This window comes from Myodes glareolus, chromosome 18, assembly GCF_982192425.1.
Source record: "Myodes glareolus chromosome 18, mMyoGla1.1, whole genome shotgun sequence".
In the NCBI taxonomy this organism is placed as follows: domain Eukaryota; kingdom Metazoa; phylum Chordata; class Mammalia; order Rodentia; family Cricetidae; genus Myodes; species Myodes glareolus.
The window spans coordinates 34608472-34632136 of record NC_142043.1 but is presented as its reverse complement, the minus strand read 5'-3'; the positions used below and the strand labels follow the sequence as shown (position 1 = coordinate 34632136).

At 39.9% G+C, this 23665-nt stretch overlaps 1 protein-coding gene across 2 annotated transcripts in view; it reads left to right on the top strand.

The window, feature by feature from the left end:
• The window catches only part of Uggt1 (UDP-glucose glycoprotein glucosyltransferase 1), a 128151-nt gene that overhangs the window by 23702 nt on the left and 80784 nt on the right, over positions 1 to 23665 (top strand). For both annotated transcript variants that reach the window (XM_048430379.3, XM_048430378.3), the window contains exons 5-12: positions 4609 to 4721; positions 6930 to 7104; positions 15241 to 15337; positions 16931 to 17009; positions 18210 to 18310; positions 19403 to 19502; positions 20583 to 20643; positions 22156 to 22247. In XM_048430379.3, the coding sequence (XP_048286336.3) occupies positions 4609 to 4721; positions 6930 to 7104; positions 15241 to 15337; positions 16931 to 17009; positions 18210 to 18310; positions 19403 to 19502; positions 20583 to 20643; positions 22156 to 22247 (818 nt within the window). The remainder of the gene's footprint in view (positions 1 to 4608; positions 4722 to 6929; positions 7105 to 15240; positions 15338 to 16930; positions 17010 to 18209; positions 18311 to 19402; positions 19503 to 20582; positions 20644 to 22155; positions 22248 to 23665) is intronic.

Sequence of the window (23665 nt, the reverse complement as noted above, 5' to 3'; positions counted from 1 at the left end):
TTGTCAAACACAAGAACTCATTGCAAAATATGATGGATTTGCATTTTTTCCTTTAGTATATTAATTATAACCCATTTTCTCTTTCTTTTTTTGATAAGGGAAACAGAACCGAAGTTGTTGTTCATTCTAGGAAGATGCTATAGCACTGAGATGTATCCCCAGCTTTTTTAATTTACTGAGTTGCTTAGGCTAGCCTTATACTCACTATGTTGTCCAGGCTGGCCTTGAACTTGTTATTCTCTGCCCACAACCACTCAAAAACAAACAAACAAACAAACAAACTGGGATTATAGGTCTGGCTAATAGGTTGCATTAAGAAAAAGAAAAATTTTAAAGATGCGGGTTGTAATGTGCTTGTGGGTACAAGTGGCTGTGGAGTCCAGCAGAAGGTATCGTATGCCTTGAACCGGAGTGACAGGCATGTGAGCCATTTGGTATGGGTGCTGGGTACCAAACCTGGGTCTTCTGCAAGAGCAGTAAGTTCTCTTAGCCAGTGAACCATCTTTCCAACTCATAGATTGCTTTGTTTGTTTGAGTCAGGGTTGTTTTTTTTTTTTTTTTTTTTTTTTTTTATTTTTGTAGACCAGGCTGGCCTTGAACTCAAGAGATCCCTTTACCTCTGCCTTCTAAGTGCTGAAATTAAAGACACCACCACCGCCAGGCTATAGATTGCATTTTTTATCTTTACTCTGGCTGTATATTTATGACATGTTTTATTGAGTGGAGCAATACTCTTGAAGAGGCTGTTTATCTCTTGAAGAGGTGAGGCTATTTCGATATAAATAGAGTTACACACAAACTTTACTTCCTCAATTTCACTAGTCACATTTCAAGTGTTCAGAAGCCACATGTGGCACTTGACTGCAAATTTGGGCTGATGCGGATGTTATCTGTGCCTAAAATAATGTCTCCTTTATATGGAGCTGGCATATACAGATGCTGTTTCTGGTCCTTTTTTATTTTTATTTTTTTTAATAATTACTTAGCTTAGTATGGGCTTTGAAATAGAGACTTTTGCTCCTATATGTGTGAGTGAGTATGTGTCTGAGGTAGATGTTGTGAGTCTTCCTTAAATCACACCTCCTGAACTTGGAGCTGGCTATTTTGGTTCATCGGACTGGCTACTTGTTCTGGGGCTCTCCTGTCCCCACCTCTCCCACATGGGGCTCACTGTGTCCACATGCTGTTCGGTGGGTTCTGGGCATCTGAACCCTAGCCCTCATGCTTCCCTCACTGAGCCAGTACTCAGCCCTGTAGAGATTTAGATTAATTTTGATGTGTGATGACTTAGCTCCCTCTTCTCTAAGGAAGTACACTAGTATGTTACTGAGATTTTCTTCTTGTTCTTTTGTATCTAAAAAAAAAATTACTTTTATTTTTAAATAATGTGTGCATGTGCCTTCTGGGAGCCATCCTCAGATCCTCTGCAAGGATGCTTTTAGCCCAGAGCCATCTCTCTAGCTCCCTCCTCCTGCACTTTTTTAAAAATATAATTTATTTTTATTTTATTCATATTGGTGCTTTGCCTGCATGTATGTCTGTGTAAGGTCAGATCTTGAATTTACAGTTAGTTGTGAGCTGCCATGTGGGTGCTGGGAATTGAACCTGGGCCCTCTGTAAGAGAAAGTGCTCTTAACCTCTGAGACATCTCTCCAGCCCCAGTTTCATACATTTATAGTGAATTTTGTAGCGTGAATTCTAATTGGTCTTAATAATAAAAACCTGGAGTCAGATGTTGGGGTGAAAGCTGAAAGATCAGAGAAGCACAGCAGCCAGCCACCAGTTCTTACCTGTACAATTCTCAGCCTGAATGCGGTATCTTGACTCTTGAGTTCTCAGACTGAATACATTGAGCTCCTGTCTCTTTCCATCTTACATTCCTCTCCACCCAGCCATATCCCTTTCTGCTTCTACCTCCCTAGTGTTAGGATTAAAGGCATGCCACTTTCAAGTACTAGGGTTAAAGGTGTGAGTCACCTCTGCCTGGCTCCCTCTCTTTTAGACTGGATCAATCTTATGTAGCCCAGACTAGCCTTGAACTCACAGAGATCCATCTGCCTCTGGTGTGCGCCACAACTGCCTGGCCACTATGACTAACTAGTGGGTTAGCTCTGCACTCTGATCCTCAGACAAGCTGTATTTGTTAGATCACAAACAAAACATCTCCACAGAATTTAGTCTTTTTTTTTTAAGCCTCCATTCCCCCTTTTTATCTTCCTTCTTGATGTGTAATACTCCTTAACAAATTTCTCTAATTCCATATTTTTATTTTGAGTGTGGCCCGCTGTGTTTAATTAGACCTTCTTCCCAGAGCATAGGCAGGAGGTTCTTTACTGGAGCAGAGCAACTTCACAGTAGCTACATCATTAAAGAAAATGTCACCCCCCTCTGCCAGCAACCTTTAACTGGCAATAGTCCTGGGAGTAGGGGGACGGGGGAGGCTCTTCTTCTGTCCATGATGCATTGTAAAGGACCTGATCTTGTATAGATTATGCAGGTAACCACAGCTGCAGTGAGTTTGAGTGAAGCTGCTGTATGTTCAGAAGATGTCTTTCCCCTGCATATCTCCCCGTGCTATGTAGTATTCTTTGATCTTTGGAGGAAATGATAGTTGCTGTTCCATTTAGGGTTGATCCTCTGACATCACTTGTTCTTGGCACTTTGGCCAGATATGATTTCATAACTGTGGAAACTGCTATTTCACTGCAGTCAAAAGCTTCTCCAGAGAAGGCTTGGCCACACCACTATTTTGTGGGTATAAACATGAACGAGTATGTAGAAAGCCCTCTGATGACACAATCAAAGGTAGTAGTAGTGGGTTGTTTCCTAGGATTTCCTCCCACAATCAAAGGTAGTAGTAGTGGGTTGTTTCCTAGGATTTCCTCCCACCCCCATCTCATATGCTCTTGACCAGGTTTACCTTAGTCTATGGAGCGGGTCTCAGAGCCAGGCAATCAGAAAGTGGTTGACTACTTATGATATCCATGCCGTCAGCAGGCACATCTTGCCTTGCAGGTCATTATTGTAGCCCCAAAAATTTAAATCTAAGTAAGACTGTTGATAACTTTTTCTTCTTGACAGTCTGAATAGTATATTCCAGCACTATGAAGGCTAACCTGTAGGGAGAAAGCTTCTAGCTTAGCTCCAGTTTGATTGTGTATGTCCTGTGATCAAACTCTGTGATACCTCTAGAAATAGGATTTTCTTTTTTTAGGTAATTTTAAATTATGTACCTGGTACACATGAATGTAGGTTTCCATGGTGGCCAGAGTTGTCAAATTTCCCTGGAGCTGGAGTTACAGGTGATTGTGAGCTGTTTGATGTAGATGCTAGGAATTAAATTTGGTTCCTCTGCAAGAACAGTATGAATTCTTAACTACTGAGCCATCTCTCCAGCCCCAGCAATAATAGAATGTTGCTATCAAGATTGGGTGGGGCCAAGAACAATGGTAATCGTCCATATTGTTTGGAGGGAAGGGTTGTTCTCTGGTCAGTAACTCATAGGGAGGTAGCCCACATCCAGAACTGGAATTTTTGTTTAATAACTCAAGACTTCCAGTAGAAGCTCTATCCATGAAGGACTACTCCATTCTGACTCTTTTAAAAAGTTATAGTTTATAAATAAGCTTGTATGTTCATAGGTTTCCACATGGCTTATTATATATTTCCTTAGTTTTGATTACCCCTTTCTTCTTTCACCCTCTTCTCCCTATTTTCCTACCCACTCACCGGCATAGACCTTTCTATTGCCAGTATTTCAACACCTTCCCTTCATCTCTGATTTGTTATACTGTCTCACCTCCCTTCTCTTGGCCGCTTTCTATCTTCCTGGCATTTCTCAGCACTCAGTGTCAAGCACAACACTCTTTTAACAATTGACATCTAAAATTTTTATTACATTTTTATTTATTTAGTGTGTATATGCATATGCCATGGTATACTGTGGCGTCAGAGGACAGCAGTAATAGTCTTCTTCCACTGTGTAGTTGTCCACCATGGAGATCCTTGAGCTTAGGTGGTCATTTGACATTTTGGGGGGCTGAAGAGATGACTTAGTTGGCAAAATGCCTTTACATCTGGGTATGATAGTATACACTTGTAACCCCAAGGTTTGCAGTGGAGGAACAAATAGGGAGCTCCCTGACGTTCACCATCTATCCTTCCTAGCTGCATTGGTGAGCTTCAGGTTTAATTAAAGAACTTGTCTCAAGAAATAACCGTGAAGAGTTATCTAGAAAAGACTCGTCATGTTAACATCTGACCTCATCATGTGTACATATATGTGTATGCACTCACAAAGTCTCCTGCCATTTTGAGCTAAGGGTTTTTTGAAGGTACACCCTAAATTCCTAGATATCTTTTGATAATCATCTGATGTAATTTATTTTGTAGATTTGTAATACTAATACTGACCTGGACTGATAGGAGGAATTGAATATCATAACTAGCCAGAGTTCTGGCTAGGGGTGTTCTTGGCCCGTGGTGGATGTCAGCAGATGGTAGTTTTTGCTTTTATTGATGGTGGATTATCATTTAGTGACATATTCATTAAAACATAGATTCTACATGATCTTTGAGTAGAAATATATATTTTCTCTTCCCTGACAGATAGCAGTTGATGAGCCTCCACCGGAAGGATGTAAGTCATTCTTTTCAGTACATGGGAAGCAGACCTGTGATTTTGATACTCTGGATACCCTTCTACTAACTGCACCTGACAGGTAGGTTTTATTTCTTCATTTCGATGTGGTTCATGTTCATGTTCCAAGCCTTTCTTTTATGTGTACCCTCTGAGTTTAGTTGAGTTTTGCTAGTTTTCTTTCTTGTTTGTTTTAGATAGAGTCTCAGTATATAGTACTGCCTAGCCTAGAACTTGAAATATAGACCAGGATGGCCTCAAAACTCACAAAGATTGGCTTCCCTTTGCTCTGGGGTGCTGGGATTAAAGGCCTATGTCCTCATTCCTGGCTGATTTTTGTCTGTCTGTCTGTTTGTTGAGAAAAGGTATTGATTTATAGCCCAGTCTGGTCTTGAACTTACAAACTTCCTACCTTGGCCTCCCAAGTGTTAGGGTTATAAACATGATATATGCCTGGTTCCTCTGATTTTCTTACCTAATCTATATACATATTAGGATATGGCTACTAGCTAATCATGAACATCAGCTCCGTTACTTAAAATAGTTTTGTAAAATGAAGCACATTACTTTGTATTCTCTTGTTTCACAATTAGAAGTATTTGACACTCCTGTTTTTGGGTGAAACATAATTGGTGACTTTAGTTCCTTCAAAACTTTGTTTGATTTGTTTGAGCAATAATGCAGACCTGTGTAAAGAGTGATGCCTCTTCTTCTGAGAGGCTGGAACTGCTTTTAGTTGTATTCTGGTAGACTTTTTTTATGGTTTTAAATTTGTACAAGTACATAGGTTTATTTTTATTGTGGCATCTTTCTATATGCACCATTTAGTGCATGTGGGTATACTTCAGTATTTTTAGCATCTTCATATTGTCCTATGTAAAAATATCCTACTGCTGGTTTTAAAAGTTGTTTCCAATTTTTGGAACTTTCCTACTATAAAGAACATATTTTTTCATATGTGTTTGCCTTCTGTTGAATAATTATACTAGGGATTGGTAGGTGTGTTGGTTACTTTTTTTGCTGTAATAGATACCATTATGAAAGGCAACTTAATAAAGCATTTATTTTAGCATAAAATTTCTGTCTTACTTTACTTTTTATTGCTGTGATAAAACACCATGACCAAAAACATTTTTGGGAAGGAAAGGTTTATTTAGCTTAAAATCTTATCATCAGGGGAAAACAAGGCAGGGGGATCAGGAGCTGGGACATAAACCATGTAAGAACGTTGTGTACTAGCTTGCTCAGCCTGCTTTCTTTTATAACTCAGGCCATCTACCCAAGGGTGACACTGCTCATAGAAGGCTGGGCCCTTCTCCATCAATTATTAATGGAAAAAATGCTCTATAGACTTGCCTACAGTCCAGTCTGATGGGGCATTTTCTCAGTTGAGGTTCCCCTTTTCAAATAACTCTAGCTTATGTCAAGTTCACAGCAACAACAACAACAACTAGCAGCACAATCTCAGGAGGCTAAGATGTCCATCATGATAGGATGGCAAGCATGGTGGCAGGAACAGGAGCCGAGGGATCACATCTCATTCACACACAGGGAACAGAGAAGAACTGGAGTGTGTCACGACTATAACTCTAAAGCCTATCCCCAGTGGTGGTGTCCTCTGTGTTCCAAACTCTCATAACTTCTCTTCAGACAGTACCAGCTGGGGACCAAATACACGAGCCTGTAAGAAACATTTTCCACTCAAACTGCCACAGTAGAGCAGAACTTTCAATGTCCTGATGCCAGTCTTAAGAAATGTGGTGGTTTTGGCTTTTTTGTTTGTATTTTGCAAAGCTTAAAAAATTAAGAGGAAAACTGAATTCATTAGTAGGAAGATCACACTAGCAAAGATGGCAGAGAAGGAAGACATGCTGTAGCTTACAAATTACACTCAGAAGTCATATCTGTTGCTCATCTTATTTGCCCTTATAATTTCAGGTAAAATTACAGTCAATACTCCATGGTAAGAAAATATCCTGTAGCTTTAGTGCTGTGAGATTTGATAAGCGTCCTGGCTCACCTTCCCTTCTTTTTTAGGAATCGATAATAATATTTAACCCAAGTCGGTATTTCATAATTAGTATTCTTTTGGTATACTTTTATTTTTCATGATCATGAATGAATAAAATCATACTTGACAGTATTTAAAGTGCAGATTGATCAAGACTGTGATACCCTTTATATTAAGATATTTCAAATCTTTGCTTTTTTAAAGTTGTTGTCAAAAGTGTCCTGGTTTTTGTTAAAATTTTTTAATTGAAAATTTGAAGCTTTCAATGTTTATTTCCAGACCTAAGCCTTTGTTGTTCAAAGGAGATCACAGATTCCCCTCATCGAATTCTGAAAGTCCTGTAGTGATTTTCTACTCTGAGATTGGCCATGAAGAATTTTATAATATTCACCACCAACTTATATCAAAAAGCAATGAAGGCAAAATTAATTATGTATTCAGACATTATATATCTGTAAGTATTGACTTATTTTACAATTTCTTGAATAGTAATTTCTTTAAAATGACCGTAGAACATGAGTTAATATTTTTCCCCCTCTTAAAGAAATAATTCAGTCTAACTACTTTTTTATTGGCTCTCTCTCTCTCTGCTCTCTCACCCGTCGTTCTCTCTCCCCTCCTCTGCCTCAGTCCCTCTCCCCTTCCTTTCCTTCCTCTCTAATTGTTTGTTTGTTTGTTTGTTTGAGATAGGGTCTCACTGTGTGGCTCTGACTAGTCTAGAAACTCGCTATTTAGACCAGGCTGGCCTCAAACTCACAGAGATTCACCTGTCTCTGACTCCCAAGTGCTGAGATAAAGGTGTGTGCCACCACATGACACTTTTTAATTAAATTTTTACTTTCTCTTTTTAAGAATATGTTTGTACAGTGTGCATACCTGTGTGTGTGTGTGTGTGTGTTCATATGTGTGTTTGAGAGCATCATGTTCATGTGGAGGTCTGAAGTTGATATCGAATAACTGCTTGCTTTGTTGAATTCAGTTTCCTCCATTCACTGAGTCTATCGTTTGAACTGATTGGGCTAGCATAGCCAGTCAGCTTTGCTCCGGAGTTTCCCTGGTTTTGCTTTCTGTAGATTAGAATTGCAGACAGGCTGTCACACCAGTCTGGGTGCTAGGGATCTGAGCTTTGGTCTCATGCTTGGGTGGCGAGGGTTTTATCTGCTAAGTCATTTCCTCTGTCCTCATTAGAGCTTGTATTTGCATATAGACAGTGTGTTGACTTGTCTTTCTGAAAAAAATGTCAAACTTGTTTGCATTTTATTTTAAAATGGACTGCATAGAACTAGGTATGAAGGCTCATGTCTGCATTCTCAGCATCAGGAAGGCTAAAGCAGTATTACTGTGAATTCAAGGCCATCCTGAGCTACATAACAAGATCCTATCTTAAAAAACAAACAAACAAACAAACAAACAAACCAGGATTGTGTACAAAAATTTGATATAGCCATCAAATATATGAAATAGGCTAGTGAGTATTGAACCTATGACCTCATATATCTAGGTAACCACTCTACTACTGTGCTACATTCCCTAGGGTCTCCCCCTCAACACCTGTTTTGAAGCAGGGTCTTGCTAAGTTTTCTAGGCTGCTTTGGAACTCCACCAGGAAGACTTGGAACTTGCAGTCCTCCTGCCTCAACCTCTCTGCTAGCTGTGACCACAGGTCTGTATCATCAGGCCTAGCTAGACTTGATTATTAAAATCTCTGTGTATTTGAGTATGTGCGTTTGTGGGGGTGTACATGTACAATTGGATTCTTTTGTAGGTGTCTGTCCTCACCCTCCACATTTTCATATATAAATATATATATATATTAAAGTGTATTGTCAAGAAAATCTTGATTCTTGATAAAGAGAGTGTGCTCCTTACAAAAGCAGAAGAGTGACCATATTGGGGCAGGAAATGGACCTTTTATACTAATACATGTTGTGACTATCTTTTCGCCAATGACTGGAGTTATGTTTAACAGTCTTTCACAGTTGACTAGTTTTAAGAGGTCAGCCATTTCAGTCACTTAAGTTCCAGGAAAGCAGGGCTTTTGTATAAACCTGGTTGGAGGTGGTAGTGGGGTGGATGAAAACATTTCTCTAAAAGTCTTAAGAGGTGGGGAAGATAGATACTTGAATTCTTTGTTATAGTTACAAGTTTTATAATGTGTGATAAAAAAGACTAGTATTTACTGTTTCTTACAAGTCCCTCCTTTTATTTTATTTTAAATATTTATTTATTTATTTATTATGTATACAATATTCTGTCTGTGTGTCTGCCTGCAGGCCAGAAGAGGGCATCAGACTCCATTACAGATGGTTGTGAGCCACCATGTGGTTGCTGGGAATTGAACTCAGGACCTTTGGAAGAACAGGCAATGCTCTTAACTGCTGAGCCATCTCTCCAGCCCCCTCCTCTTATTTTAAACATTCTGTTTTTCAAACTCATTAGGAAGGTGTTGATTCTTTTTTCATCATATCTTAAAAGTAAGAAACTTCTATAGGGAAGGGGTCCTTTAGTGATAGCTGACCTAGTAAGTCTGAGTTAGGCCCCAAGTACAAGAGTGGTCTGTTGTTGGTCTTTCTTGTCAGACTTTCTTTGGACTGCCAGCTCCCAAATAATGACAAAGAGACTTATTAATTCTGAGAGCTTGACATTTAGCTTAGACTTGTTCTCAACTAGCTCTTATGACTTAAACCAACCTGTTCCTATTAATCTACATTCTGCCATGTGGCTTTTACCTCTCCTCCGTTCTATATGTCCAGCTTGCTCTGTGTCTTGCTGGCATCTCTTGCATGTCTAGACTCATCCCCCTGAGTTCCTCTCTCTCCCCTCTCCTGCCTAGCTATTGGCCGTTCAGCTTTTTATTAAACCAATTACAGCAATACATCTTCATACAGTGTACACATATCCTGTAACAGTGGCCCTTTGGCCAGGGGATTGATCTGGCCCATTGGAGTGTTAAGTCTTCACCCAAGCTAGAGAATCTGTCTGTCTGTCTGTCTGTCTGTCTGTCTGTCTGTCTGTCTCTTTCTCTGTGTATGTGTGTATTTTTTATAGATTTTTTTTGTATTTTATGTATATTTGCATGTATGCCTGCATGACATAAGAGGGCATTAGACATAAAAAGACAACAGATCCTATTAAAGATGGTATGAGCCACCCTCTGGTTGCTGGGAATTGAACTCAGAACCTCTGGCAGAACAGCCAGTGAGTGCTCTTAATCACTGAGCTATCGCTCCAGCTATATTCCAGAGTCTATATTCTTGACCAGGAGGAATATATTTCTTAACAGGCCTTTATTACGTTAACATTAATACCCCACACCTCAAGAGGTAACCCAGGAATCATTTAGGAACCACATCAGAGGTCAGAGCCTCTCAAACTCTTTTGATCTTTCTAGTCTCTGGCAAGGATGAGGCTGCCAAGAGTCCCAAGGATGTTTCTGGCTTTTGGCCAAGAGAGAAACTGACTGCTTTTCGTTGAGAACTTTTACCGTAAACTGTCCAACTAATTTCTGTCTGTTGTTCTTATCATGCCCACACTTCTAATGAGGTAACTCTGACTGCCGTGTGATTGGGGCAATGACCAATCTGGTGTCTTACAGCTGAATTTAAAATGTCAGGTGTGTTAGTTTTGTGGTACCCCTCCAGAGGGCCTATCTAAAACCCTCCACTATAGGATGTAGGGAGGAAAGGAAGTCATTGAATGGTCTCTTGAAAGATGTGAGGGAGATGTTTTAGCCTAGGTAGGGAGAAGCAGGGACATGTCCAAATCAAAGCCCATTAGACTCCCGTGACGGCGCACAAAGCATCAGTCTGCTGGGCTCCTTCTCATTTTTCCTTTGGCCTCCAAGACTGACTGCACAGTGATGAAACCGGGGTTGATTTTCAGGTACTTTGAAAGTTGTTAGGTTGACTAGAAAAAGTGTGAGGGCCCTCCCAGATATCTTCCAGAGAGAAAATACATTTAACCATTGTATGATTTTAGGCTAGAACAATACTGGTCTTGCCTCTCTTGGCTGCAGATAGGCCCTGCAGTGTTTAATTGAGGAAAGGTCTGAGGTCTTATATCTTGGCAGCTTTTTTTTTCCCTCAATCAAGAGGAAGATCATTCGTGAGACATAGTCTAGATAACAACCCATATAGTTTTAAGTATACTGTCTGGGGCATGCGATTCTTTGGACAGTAACAAAGCCCAGCAAACAATCACACCTGTCACTTTAGTTTGGGGTTATATTTTCTTGCCCGCTATTTAAGACATGCAGGTGGCTGAAATTATTATTTTTCTTTTTTATACTGGCAAGTTGAGGATTTTGTTCTTGGGGCACTTGGGCTTGAGAGAAACCGCTGGCTCCTTCTTTACCAGTTAGTGGATGTGAGCATAGATCAGAGGTCTGTTGCACCATGGCATTGCCTGGAAGCAATGAGGAAATCTTTCCTTTGGATTGACCCTCCTCTTTGTAGATTGGACACTGGTTAGTGTTCTGGATGGGTCTCCATGGTCTCCCTGAACATGGGAATAGGAAGTTCTCATAGATACAGACCATTTTAAGAGGTGTCCCATAGTCCCCTGGGAGCTGGTGACCTTGGAGGGCAAGGGGGAATATAGTCTGGCCACATTAGCGTAGCCTCTGGGTATTCAATACCCAGAATAGTTGCACGCTTTTAACTACTGGATAATGTTTCAAAACCAGAGTTGTCTAAGTAAATGTTGATGAGGCATTCTTTTTAACATAGTTTTTGAACTTTGACCTTAGTCTTTTTGGTATCTTTTTATTTGGTGAAAAGAGAGGGTTTCAAAAGAGGTGGAATAAAGTAGAATTAATATGAAGTTAAATTTATATCATTGAACATTTTAAATATGAAAGTCTTTAAAGCTCGTGTATCATAGTTCAGTAAATGAAACTTTGACCGAGTAGAGTCAGATGTATTTATCAACCCAGTGTTTTTTGTCCTTTGATGTTTTTGAGATCAGTGCAATCTAGTCTAGGCTGATGCAGAACAGCTCCTGATTCCTCTGTTAGAATTCAAGGTGTGTGCTACCGCACACGGTCAAAGTCCAGTTTTCACTACTCCCAGTTCCTGTTTCCTCATCCTGTAGTGGGTATTAAGGATTAAGATAGCTAAAGGGCCAGGGTCAGTCAGCCTGGTAATGAGCGGAAGAAATGTTTTTTCTCTATTAAAGATAGTTAGCTGCCAAGACCCCACATTCCCCGAGCGTCGTCCTTCCCCTTTTGCTTTATGTTGTGAAGAAGAGGCTCCTACAAGGAGAAGAGACTCCGCTGTGTTAGGGACCACAGACAAGGCCATCTTGGCCCTTCATGGTCTTTAGCCATGGTTTGGGTTCTGGCACACCCTTTTTTACAAAAAAAAAAAAATAAGTAAAAATAAAAAAGAGTTTTGCTTTACTCCTGTGGATCTCTGTGTGATACTGATGTTATTTTCCCATAGTGAGGGTGTGGCATTTGGTAAGCTCAACCTCACCAATAACTTAGGCTTGTCCCACTAGCTCTTATAATTTCAGTTAACCCATTTAAATGAACCTATGTTGTGCCTCGTGCTTTTTACCTCTCTTCCATCTTGTACCTCCTATTTCTTCTCTGTGTTTTCTGGCATCTCCCTTGTACCTAGATTCATCTCCCCTCTCTGCCCAGAAGTCCTGCCTAATCTCTTCCTGCCTAGCTACTGGTATTCAGCTCTTTATTAAACGAATCAGAAGGTGCCTTGGCACAGTGTATAAAAGGATTATTCCACAACAGCCAGTGCTTTTTAACTGCTGAGCCATCTCTCCAGCCCCCACCAGGAACATTCAGATACAGTAAAGAAACCCACACATACATCGTCTCAACTAGGTTTCTCTTTGTTATATAGGTTTTGGAATGGATTTTTTTAACTCTAAGAACTTCATTTATGTAAACAATATATTTTGATCATAACATCCATCTACTTCTCCAACTCCCCACCAAACACCTCCCTCCTATCCTCATGTCTTCCTCCTCCTTTTGTTTTGTTTTTGTTTAAATAACCCACTAAGTCCAGTTAGTGTTTGCCACAGCCTGGGTTTAGGACCTGAGATGGGGAAAGGTTGTTGGCCTGAAGGAGTCTGACCATCAGATGAGTTTAACACAAGTGACTGGCTCTGAATATTTATACATCGAAAACAAGCATATTTTTCCATACAAGCAAACAAGTTTTCCCCATCTTCCAATGTTAACCTCTGGCAAAAACAAATATGTCAAATATGTTTTTTTCGCCCTTTTACGTTAAAATATTTTTACAGCAAAAACAGCACTTAACATTTTGTTAGTTTGACCAAATATCAAGCCAGGTACATCCTATCTTTACAAAACTAATAGGCGATTGACATAGGCAAACATTTTCAAGAACAACAATCTCATTCAAAATACATTTACAGAAATAGGGATGATCTGCCTCCGATCCTGTCAGCACTGAGTCAGAACAGCTCCCGGGGGCTGGAGTGACAGCTACAGAAAAAGTGGAGTTTCCAGGAGTGATCACATCTGTCCCTTGCATGACAAAATGACAGTACTGCCAAGAGATCATCAATATTATAAGAGAGGAGAGCATGCAGGCTGCGTGGTCCTATCAGTATTTGAGCTGTCTCAAAGTCATCTGGAGACCCATTGAACAAGCACTCATACACTGGGCCAAAACTAGGCCACATGGCTCCCAAGTGCTCTTCATATGTGCGTGGTTCTTGGGCCATGCACTGGAGCGTGGGAAACCTACCAGTGGCTGTACTTCCAAAGGAAAGTAACTCTTTGCCAACAGCCATCAACAACAGTAGCTCCTTAGCACCCATGCTGAAGTCGTGACTGTCTTGATCTTGGGCAGATCTTCTGTAGTTAGCCGCAGCTCCTGTGTGGTCAAGAGTGCAGCAGCTGTGTCATGGCCAGAGAACCTTCCCTTCCCGAGCCTTGGGGAGGGGAGTTGATGCAGATGTCTTAAGGCCAGGCACTCACAGTCACTTATTCTCAGCACTTTTAAGTAGTGATGAATCTCTGTTATTACCCAATGTCTACTGGAAAAAGAAGCTTTTGACCACAGTTGAGAGCAGCATAATCTTTGGGTAGAAACATAAATGTGTAGAAGTCAGTTTGATATGACCATTAAGCAAAACAACAATATTAGGTTCCTCCTTAGGGCTATGACATGCCCAGCCATTGAATTTTGACCAGGTTTGCAGGGATTCATTCTCGCCTGTGGTGTAAGCATTTTGAGTCTAATGAGAAAGCAATAGATTGCCCCCATAACTCTCTTGCTGTTATTGTACCAGTGGGTATGTCTTGCCTGGCAGTCAGTATTGTAGCATGTAGGCTCTAGCGCCGGCTAAGACCATTGATGTCTTTTCTTCCCTAGTGACCTCCATAGCACCTTCCAGCACTGTGAGATCTAGCCAGCAGCAAGGAAGCTTACTGGTCAGTTCCAGAATTAATTTTTTCTATGTCCTGCAACCCTGTCTGGTGTCTTTAACAATAGGGTTTTACACCTAGTTACAGTAGGCAACCAAAAGCAGTGGCAGTAGCTTATATTGTTTAGGGGGCCTCTGGGGCCACCCTGAGGAATAACACATAGAGAGGTATCCCATGCCTGGCACAAGGATTTTTATTTAATAACCAGTGTCTTCCTGGAGCAGCATTGTCCACCCATGCAGGATACCTCCATTTAAGAGATACATAAATGTTTTTAATACTTACTATTGTATTTTTATTTTTTGTGAATGCGTGAGTAATATATATATATATATATACATATATATATATATATATATAGTACACACACACACACGTGTGTGTGCAGTTTGTATACTATACATGTGCCTGGTACTTCCAGAATGTGGAAGAGAATGTCAAGTCCCCTGAAACTGGAGTTATAGTCTGTTACATGTGGGTGCTGAGAACTGAACCAAGCCCTCTGCAAGAACAACTAGTGCTCTTAACTACCGAGCCAGCTCTGCAGCTTCACGAAACATACTTTTTAACTAACTTTAGAGTAGTGGGTTTCTGTAAGGCTTTTCATATATCCTTAGTTTTGTTTCTACCTCTCATTCCCATAGTTGTAACATGATTCCAAATATAAAGGAGTCTAGGATTTTTTTAAAGAAGGAAACAAATTCTAGATTGATTTATTTGTAAATAGGATGAATGTTTTCATGATAGGCAAGTACTTTTATTACTGTTGATTTTCACTGAACTCTCTGAATACATAGTTAATAACTTTGTATGTTGATTTCTAAATTTTTTTTAGTTTTTTTATTATAATACAATTATTACATCATTCTCTCTCTTTTTCCCCCTCACATGTACCCCACCTTGGTTTCATTCAAATCTCCAAATGTATATAAACACTCATGCACATCTACAACCTGCTCAGTCCACGTAATGTCATTTGTACATGTATGTTTCAGGGCTGGCCCTGTAGATAACCAATTGGTGGGCTCTTCCATGAAGTCTCACCAGTGTGGCTGCTTAAACATGACCTAAGCAGGCACGCCACCAGTAGGCATGCTAGCAAGGAAGGGACTGCTGGGCCTCATAGTGAGCCAGGTGGTGATGGTGGAATTCTTGCTCTGTTTGCAGAATCCCAAGAAGGAGCCTGTTTACCTTTCTGGCTATGGTGTGGAATTGGCAATTAAGAGCACGGAGTACAAGGCCAAGGATGATACTCAGGTGAAAGGTGAATTTGTAAAATAAGACCAATGTGTTCTCTTGCCTCCCCTATCGAAAAAGAATAGGTTTTGGAATGTGACGAGCCTGTGTTTGCATCTCGAGTCTGTTACATCTGAGTGGATGACCTTCAGCAGATTTTCTAAGTCCTAATTTTTGTACTCTGTAATATATAGGCAATGATAGCTTGTTTTTCAAGTATTTGGGGTGGGGGGAGAGAAGTAAGAAATATAATTCATGAATTTGGGCTGGAATTGTACCTGCTTACAATCTTAGCACTGAAGCAGGGGGATTGTAGTTCAAGTCCTGCCTTGCCTTTGTAGCAAGTCCGTGACCCCAAAACAATAAAAGCAAGGATTAAACAAAAAATAAGAAGCTCAAAAATTTAGTGGAGTTTTTCTTTTGTATGAAATGATTTAGTAAGCAGTATCAGTGCTGTTGATGTTATATGCATCACAAATAGGCGTTAATGTGTGATTTCAGTATGGAAATTTGAATATTGTGGGCTTAATGAATAATTTCATGGTTTTTTTGAATATTTTATTTATTTATTATGTATACATTATTCTGTCTGTGTGTATGTCTGCTGGCCAGAAGAGGGCACCAGACCCCATTACAGATGGTTGTGAGCCATCATGTGGTTGCTGGGAATTGAACTCAGGACCTTTGGAAGAGTAGGCAATGCCCTTAACCTCTGAGCCATCTCTCCAGACCCCTAATTTTATGTTTTTATTATACTTTTTTCTTGGAGCAGTTTACTCTGAGTTCTTCCTGTATAATACTGTGTAGTTTTGAATTAATTTTTTCTTTTCTTATTTACTTGTCCCCCAGACAAGTTTTCTCTTTAGCTTTGGAGCTCGTCCTGGAACTTGCTTTGTAAACCAGGCTGGCCTCGCCCTCACAGAGATCTTCCTGCCTGTGCTTCCCAAGCGCTGTGACTAAAGGTGTGTACATCACACCCAACCCTGAATTAAGTTTTTCAACCATAAGTTTTACTTGCTGCTTTTTTTCTTTGAAATTCACCTTTATTATATCGTTTGCAGCATGTGGTATGAACTCAGAGTCTTGTGTATACTACACAGGGACTCATTACCACTGAGCTCCAGCCACAGTTCTTTTTAATGTTTTGTTCGCTTCTTATTGAGACAGGTTTTCACTAAGTTATCCAAGCACAATAGATTAATTATTCAGGCAAGTCCTGAACTTGGTCCTCCGGCTGCAGCTCCAGATTCTGGTGTGTGCTGAGTGTATCTGCTAAGCTCGTTTTCAACACTAAAAGTGATTGATCTGAACAGTAGAACAAATGGAAAGTGACTATATTTAGGATTTTTTAACTTTAAATTCTTCATAATTTAACTGTGAAAAGTCTTTTGTCATATTTAAATCTATTTTGAAATTTTTATTGTAAATTTTTCTAAAGCGAGAAAACACATCCTTATTTTTTACAGAAACAGAAGAAATATTAAAACACTGTTGGCTTAAAAGCCTACAGCGAATTGTTAATTGAAGCATTTGACATTTCTTTTTAACATTCAGACTTTGTAAAGTTAATATTTTATTTCTATTCCAAGCCACTAGACATGTCTTTACTGTGTCCTTATAGGAACTGAGGTGAATACCACAGTCATTGGTGAGAATGATCCTATTGATGAAGTTCAGGGGTTTCTTTTTGGAAAATTAAGGTATGTAAGTTCTTGTTGACAGATGCCTCCTTGCATTCCTTGTGTCTTTCTCATTACTATCTGAATTGTGGCTCTCTATATATGTGGTTTACAGTGGAGAAAATCCGTTTTATTTATAATAAAGTTAGTCATTTAAATTAGAGTGACCAGGGTTATTCTCTAATGCTAGGAGAAACCTTAGACTTTAAAAACACACAGCAGAAATACATTCTGTCAGCGAACAGGAAATTGTTTGCTGTTACTGATTTTTTTGAGGAGGGTCTCACTTTGTAGCCCTGCTTGGCCTGGAGTTCTCTGTGTAGACCATGCTACTCTCAATCACACAGAGATCCGCCTGCCTCTATTGGGGGCAGATCAAAGGCATGTGCAGTCATGCCTTACAGAAGATGACTTTAATATTGAAATTTGTTTCATAGTTTCACAGTTTTGTGAAAACATTATAATTTATATTATTCTTAACTGTGGTGACTTGATAAATTTTTCAGAACCTTGAATTCTGTTCTGTGTGGGGATTTCATTTAGAACATCTGTGGTGGACTGCCTTTAAAAGCAAGATAAAAACAGATGACAATATGTAACATATGCTTCAGCTATGACATTTGGTTGAATGAAATAGTCTAACCAGGTTTCCAGTTTAGGCAGTAGTGGCTTCATTTCCTGTTAATTGCTGTGCTGGGTTGGTTCATTGCCTGTGTACACTTGTCTGTTGTCACTTTGGATTATGGTCGTAGTCAGGTACCACTTTTATTTGATCAAGATTTCCAGAATCTTTCAATGCACTTTTAGACTGTTTAATTGCGTTGATTTATTTTGTGTGTGTATTATGGGGACAGTACATGGGTCCCATGTGTGCATATAGACCTGGTTCTCTGATTCCACTCTCTGAGTCCTGGGGATCAGACTCACATTGCCAGGCTTGATGGCAAGCCTTGGCTGGCTGAGCCATCTCACTGCTCCTTCTTTGTCGTTTTTTGGGTGACGCTGTGATTTTATGTATTCGCAGCACAAAAAAGTTTGTGTAGAATACACAGTGTTAACTTACTCTTAGAGGGCAGCTGTTGTGCCTTAAACACTTTTGTCCAAATTGAAGAAATTTTCTTAGGTTTGGGAGGGGAAAATCATGAAGATTAAAAATTGGAGTCCTTTGCTCAGTGTACTCTGAGAGAAAACAATAAAAATAACTGATTCTGCTTCTGCCAGAGAACTGCACCCCTCTTTGGAAGAACAATTGAAAGAATTCCGAAAGTATCTTGTGGAGAGCACCAATGAGATGGCACCCTTGAAAGTTTGGCAGCTGCAAGGTAATGAAAACTCAGAGCTCACTACAGTGTTGTCATTATGTTTTGTGTTATTAAAAATTGCAGAACTTGCTCCGGGGATAGAGCTCAGATGGTCAAGTGCTTATCTAGCCTGCACAGAGCCCTGGGTTGTTTCCTGGCACCACGCTAACCAGAATTTGTATTGTACCTGTAATCTCAGTATCTTATGTCTGAGGCAAGATGATTGTCATGAGTTCCAGGCCAACTTGTGCTATAGAATGAAACCTTGTCTGGGAGGGGAGACTTGCGGACTTTGAATGAAATTTGCAAGATTCTGAGAGTACCACAAATTGTATTTTTTTAAAATCATTTATTTTTATTTTACGTGCATTGGTGTTTTGCCTACATGTATGCTTGTGTGAGGGTATCAGATCCCCTAGACCAAGAGATATAAACAGTTGTGAGCTGCCATGTGGTTGCTGGGAAGTGAACCTGGGTCCTCTGGAAGAGTAGCCTGTGCTTCTAACCTCTGATCCATCTCTTCAGCCCCCAAATTGTAATTTTTTATACATACATACACACCCACCCACCCCCCCAAATATATAACTGCATTGTTTGCTTCTTTCTTTTTTTTGGGGGGGTATTTGGTTTTTTGAGACAGGGTTTCTCTGTGTAACAGCCCTGGCTGCCTTGGAACTAGCTCTTGTAGACCAGTCTGGCCTCGAACTCACATAGATCTGCCTTTCTCTGCATCCTGAGTGCTGGGATTAAAGGCATGTGCTACCACCGCCCAGCCATTTTCTTTATGCATACATTTAAAAACCTAAGTGCCAGTTTTTAATTTTAGGTTTGTCCTTTTTTTTTTTTATTTTTAAAGTAATGCTGATGGTTTGCTCTAGGGCCTTACAGATTGGACATGCGTTAGCATGCGCCCAAGGATTTTATGGATGTAGATTATGAATAACTTAGTAAAAACTCCAGGGGTCCATGAAGTGAATGACCACTCTCTGGAATGGTTGCATTCTAAGGCATTCTTCACTGTCAGGGAATTGTGGGTAGTATTGGGATTTTGTTCTACTGTCATTACTTTAGAGTCATATGTTCTAACATGTTATCTGCTTGGCATTGTTGCAGATCTCAGTTTCCAGACTGCTGCCCGCATCCTGGCTGCTCCTGTGGAGTTAGCTTTGGTGGTGATGAAGGATATTAGTCAGAATTTTCCTACAAAAGCCAGGTAACATCTACTAAGGTTTTGGTACATCTCTGCCCTTAACATTATTCCCAGTGACTTTGATGTTTACGTAGAATATGATGTAACTAAAAGGTACAAATGCTTTGAAACATTTTAGTTTTTTACCTATTTGTAACTACTGTTGTGACTAGTGTCCTCTTTCTAAGAAGGTAACAAGACCATTGATTGTGTGCTTGAAGAGAGAGAGAGATCTGCATGTTGTTGACACGGCCCCACTTGTGCCAGATCAGCTAATCCAGAGTCTGGCCCAGACCGCTAGTTTTGAATCCTGTTTAAGAAGGGCTTTGCCTGGGGTTTTGTGGTAGAACTCTTGTCTCACATGTGTAAGGCCCCAGGTTTTATTCTCAGTACTGCCAAAAAGAAGAGGAAGAAGAGGGGGATGTGGATGATCAGGATTCTCCCATAGAAACTGAGGCTCAAAGAGACTGATCCTTCTTAGTAACAATAGTCTGAATTTTCTGACATACTGTTTATTCTGTATGTTACTCTGTTCTATAAATTCCAAGGCAAAATTATTTAAGAGACAAATTCTTAGGAACGTTTAACAAATGCCTTTGCTAATCTTTGTCTCCAATTACTAAAAACACTGGCTTAGTTCTGGGCTGAGGGTTTTATAAGTAAGTTCCCATTTCACTGTGTAGTGTGCCTGTATAAGATTTCTTAATCTGTCATGCTTCTGAAAGATACACGTACAGTGTCCAACTGCCACCAGAAGGATTTAATAGGACAGGCAGTCTGCTTCAGTGCCTGCAGTGCGTTTAATGCTGTCTGTTTATCTGTGCACAGTCAATGGCACATAAGGAGTAGGGCCACACAGTCAAGTGAGACCTTGGAAGCACCTGGACTTGCTGTCACTATGCCGCTTTCCTTTGTTGTTCTGTCTGACAGTAGTGGAAATTTGTACGTCTGTGAAATTCACTTGCTAAGTTGTAGAGCTGTCTTGTTTATTTAGTTCTTACCTTTTAGCTTATTGAACCACATGTTTGATATTTAAAAATAGGGAAATTAAAAGCCTTTATATGGAATGCTAAGCCAAACACTAATCATATTTTTGTTCCTTAGAGCAATAACAAAAACAGCTGTGAGCTCACAACTTAGAACGGAAGTGGAAGAGAACCAGAAGGTATTAGTAATTGGTTGAAAACGTTCTATCCTGTATTGTATCATTAAAAACAATAAAGAAACTTGAATTAAATTAGTGGCATTTAACAGTATTACTTTTAGTAATTTACTTATAAATACAGTAATTAGTATATATATTTACTTATTTATTTATTTATTTTAGTCAAAGTTGGTGGCATTTTCTTGGAGAGCAGTCTAAGCAGGGTGGGGATGAGTCTGGTCCTGTTTTAAGTAGTCTTTCATTAAACCTGTTTCATTCCTGCCTGTGATGTACTCCACAGGGTAGCTGGGTTCTCATCCTTCATTCCCATCCGCCCCACTGCCAGGGCACTCACTACGGTGTCTTTGTCACTATGGTCTCTTGGCCTCTAGGTCACTATGGGGATAGTGTTTAGAAACCCTTCTTTCAGTCCTGTATTTCATCAAGGGGGCCTTGTGTTGGTTGCCAGCCCAGACTTGTTGGCATCACAATCAGGGAAGGCAACAGAAGCATAAAAAAAGCAAAGCTATGTACTTTAATCTTGCACTTATACACAGAGGTAAGGAAAATTCCAGAACCTAGAAGGGAGAATCCTCTTGTGACTCCAGTTATACATGGCTTACTTTCTTCTATTCAATTTAGTTATAAGGGCTTTCTTTGTTACGAAAGCAGTGAGCAAATGTGTGTATTCCTTTGATGTCCTACATAGGGCAGTGCAATAAGTTTTAGTTCTTCGTAGTCAGTTCAGAGAATTATTAGAAAATGAACCCAAAAATTAAATATCTTACTGTATTGTGGGCCAGGAAGAAACATTTTATTTTAAAAATTATGTAAATATAATATTTGTTCAATTAGTCCTACTTATAGTCTATTGTGTGTGATGTGTGTATGTTCGTATATGTTTGCATATGTGTGGAAGACATTTTTGTGTGTACACATGCATTTGAGTGTATGTATGTATGTATGGAAGCCAGAGGGTGATGCTGGGTGCCTTCCTGAATTGCTCTTCACTTTATTTACTGAGGCATGGTCTGACTGAACCCGGGACTCACACATTCAGCTAGTCTAGCTAGTTAGCCCGTTCTTGGGAATCCACCTCTTCCAAGTGCTGTGGTTGCAGGTACATCACCATGCCTGCCTGCTTGGCCTTTTTGTGGGTGGGTTCTGGGCGTCTGTTCTCTAGTCCTCTCTCTTGCATGGCAAGCACTTTCTTTATCCCCTGAATCGCCTTCTTGACTATTCTGTTTTCATTTTTGATAAGTGACTCTTAGCACTTTGCATCCTTGCATGTTCAACGTTATAGAAATTATTGTGTCATCATCGGAATGAAGGCAGGAGGAAGGGAAAAAAAGGTGGAGGCCCAGTAAAGCAGCATCTTCGGTCTCTTTAGGAGATGCACAGCAGAGTCCAAGGAAGAGTATGGAAGGGAGTTTTGGCCTAGCCCCAGAATGTCAGGATTTGTGTGGGCACTACAGCTCGGGAACAACAAGCTTTGCTAAGCACACTCTCACCGCTCTTTGTGTGTGTTTTCAGTATTTCAAGGGAACGATAGGATTGCAGCCTGGAGATTCAGCTCTCTTCATCAATGGACTTCATATTGATTTAGATACCCAGGATATATTCAGGTATGGCTTATATACACTCCTCCCCCTCTTTCTGTAAGGTTTTATAACTGACATGCTCAGTTTTGTGTTTCTTCTTGGTGTGGCATGAGGTAAGGCTCAAGCTTATGAGACTTACTGGAGGTGGGCCCATGCTGTGGCTGGGGTAGGCAGAACAGTGTGTGAGCAAGTCTTGAGTGTTTTAAAAGATGTATGTTTGAGGTTGTAATTTTCCTGTTAATTGCAGAAGCATAGAAAAGAGCACAGTTCTCTTGCTTCTGAGAATTGTGAAGTAGGTGTAAGCATAGTGCTGTCTCTCTTGTCTCACAAGGCGTTACTTTTTTTAAAATTTTTTTTATTTTTTTTATTTTTAAAATATTTATTTATTTATTATGTATACAATATTCTGTCTGTGTGTATGTCTGCAGGCCAGAAGAGGGCACCAGACCTCATTACAGATGGTTGTGAGCCTCCATGTGGTTGCTGGGAATTGAACTCAGAACCTTTGGAAGAGCAGGCAATGCTCTTAACCACTGAGCCATCTCTCCAGCCCCCAAGGCATTACTTTTAAAATTATTTTAAATATTCATTTTTTAAAATTTTTTGTTTAGTTTTTGAGACAGGGTCTTATTAGCTCAGGCTGGCCTCCCGGGTTTGTGAGGATGGCCTTAAGTTAGCCTTCTGCTTCTACCTGCCAACTGCTGGAATTATAGATGTGTACCCTAACAAGTCACTTTGCATACTTGTTTTGTGCTTCTCTTCTTAAAATGTAACTGAAGGCTAATGGATTCTAAATTGTTATCGTGCATTTTGGGGGCAGTGAATAGGTAGAATTCAGATTTTTATCTATGGAATTAATAGCAGTACAGTTGTCACTGTGTCTTTTAAAAATTTTTTTTTATATTTTTATTTTGTGTGCATTAGTGTTTTGCCTGTGTGTATGTCTTCATGAGGGTGTTGGAACCACTGGAACTAGAGTTACAGGCAGCCTTGAGCTCCTATGTGGATACTGGGAATTGAACCTGGGTCCTCTGGAAAAGAAGCACATGCTCTTAACTCCTGAGCCATCTCTTGCTGTCATTATGGCTTTATAATAGTAAAAATAAAAGCAGTTGTTAATGCTTTAGGAGTAATTTCATAATATTATTTTGTGAATTAATTGAATTAATCTTTATACCCGTTTGTTGTATTACAGACCTTGTGATAAGTTAGTAAAGTGAATATGAATATTTTAGAATATTGTTCATGTGACTTCATTGAGTGATTTATTAAAAACAGTCTATCCTTCAGTGCCTAAAACTAAATAAAGTTCCTGCCCTCTTGTTAGTTTCTTTAGCTCTTAGTTCCCAGACTTTTCCATTGCCATCAGCGCATGCCTGCGTGCGTGCGTGCGTGCATGTGTGTGTGTGTGTGTGTGTGTGTGTGAGAGAGAGAGAGAGAAC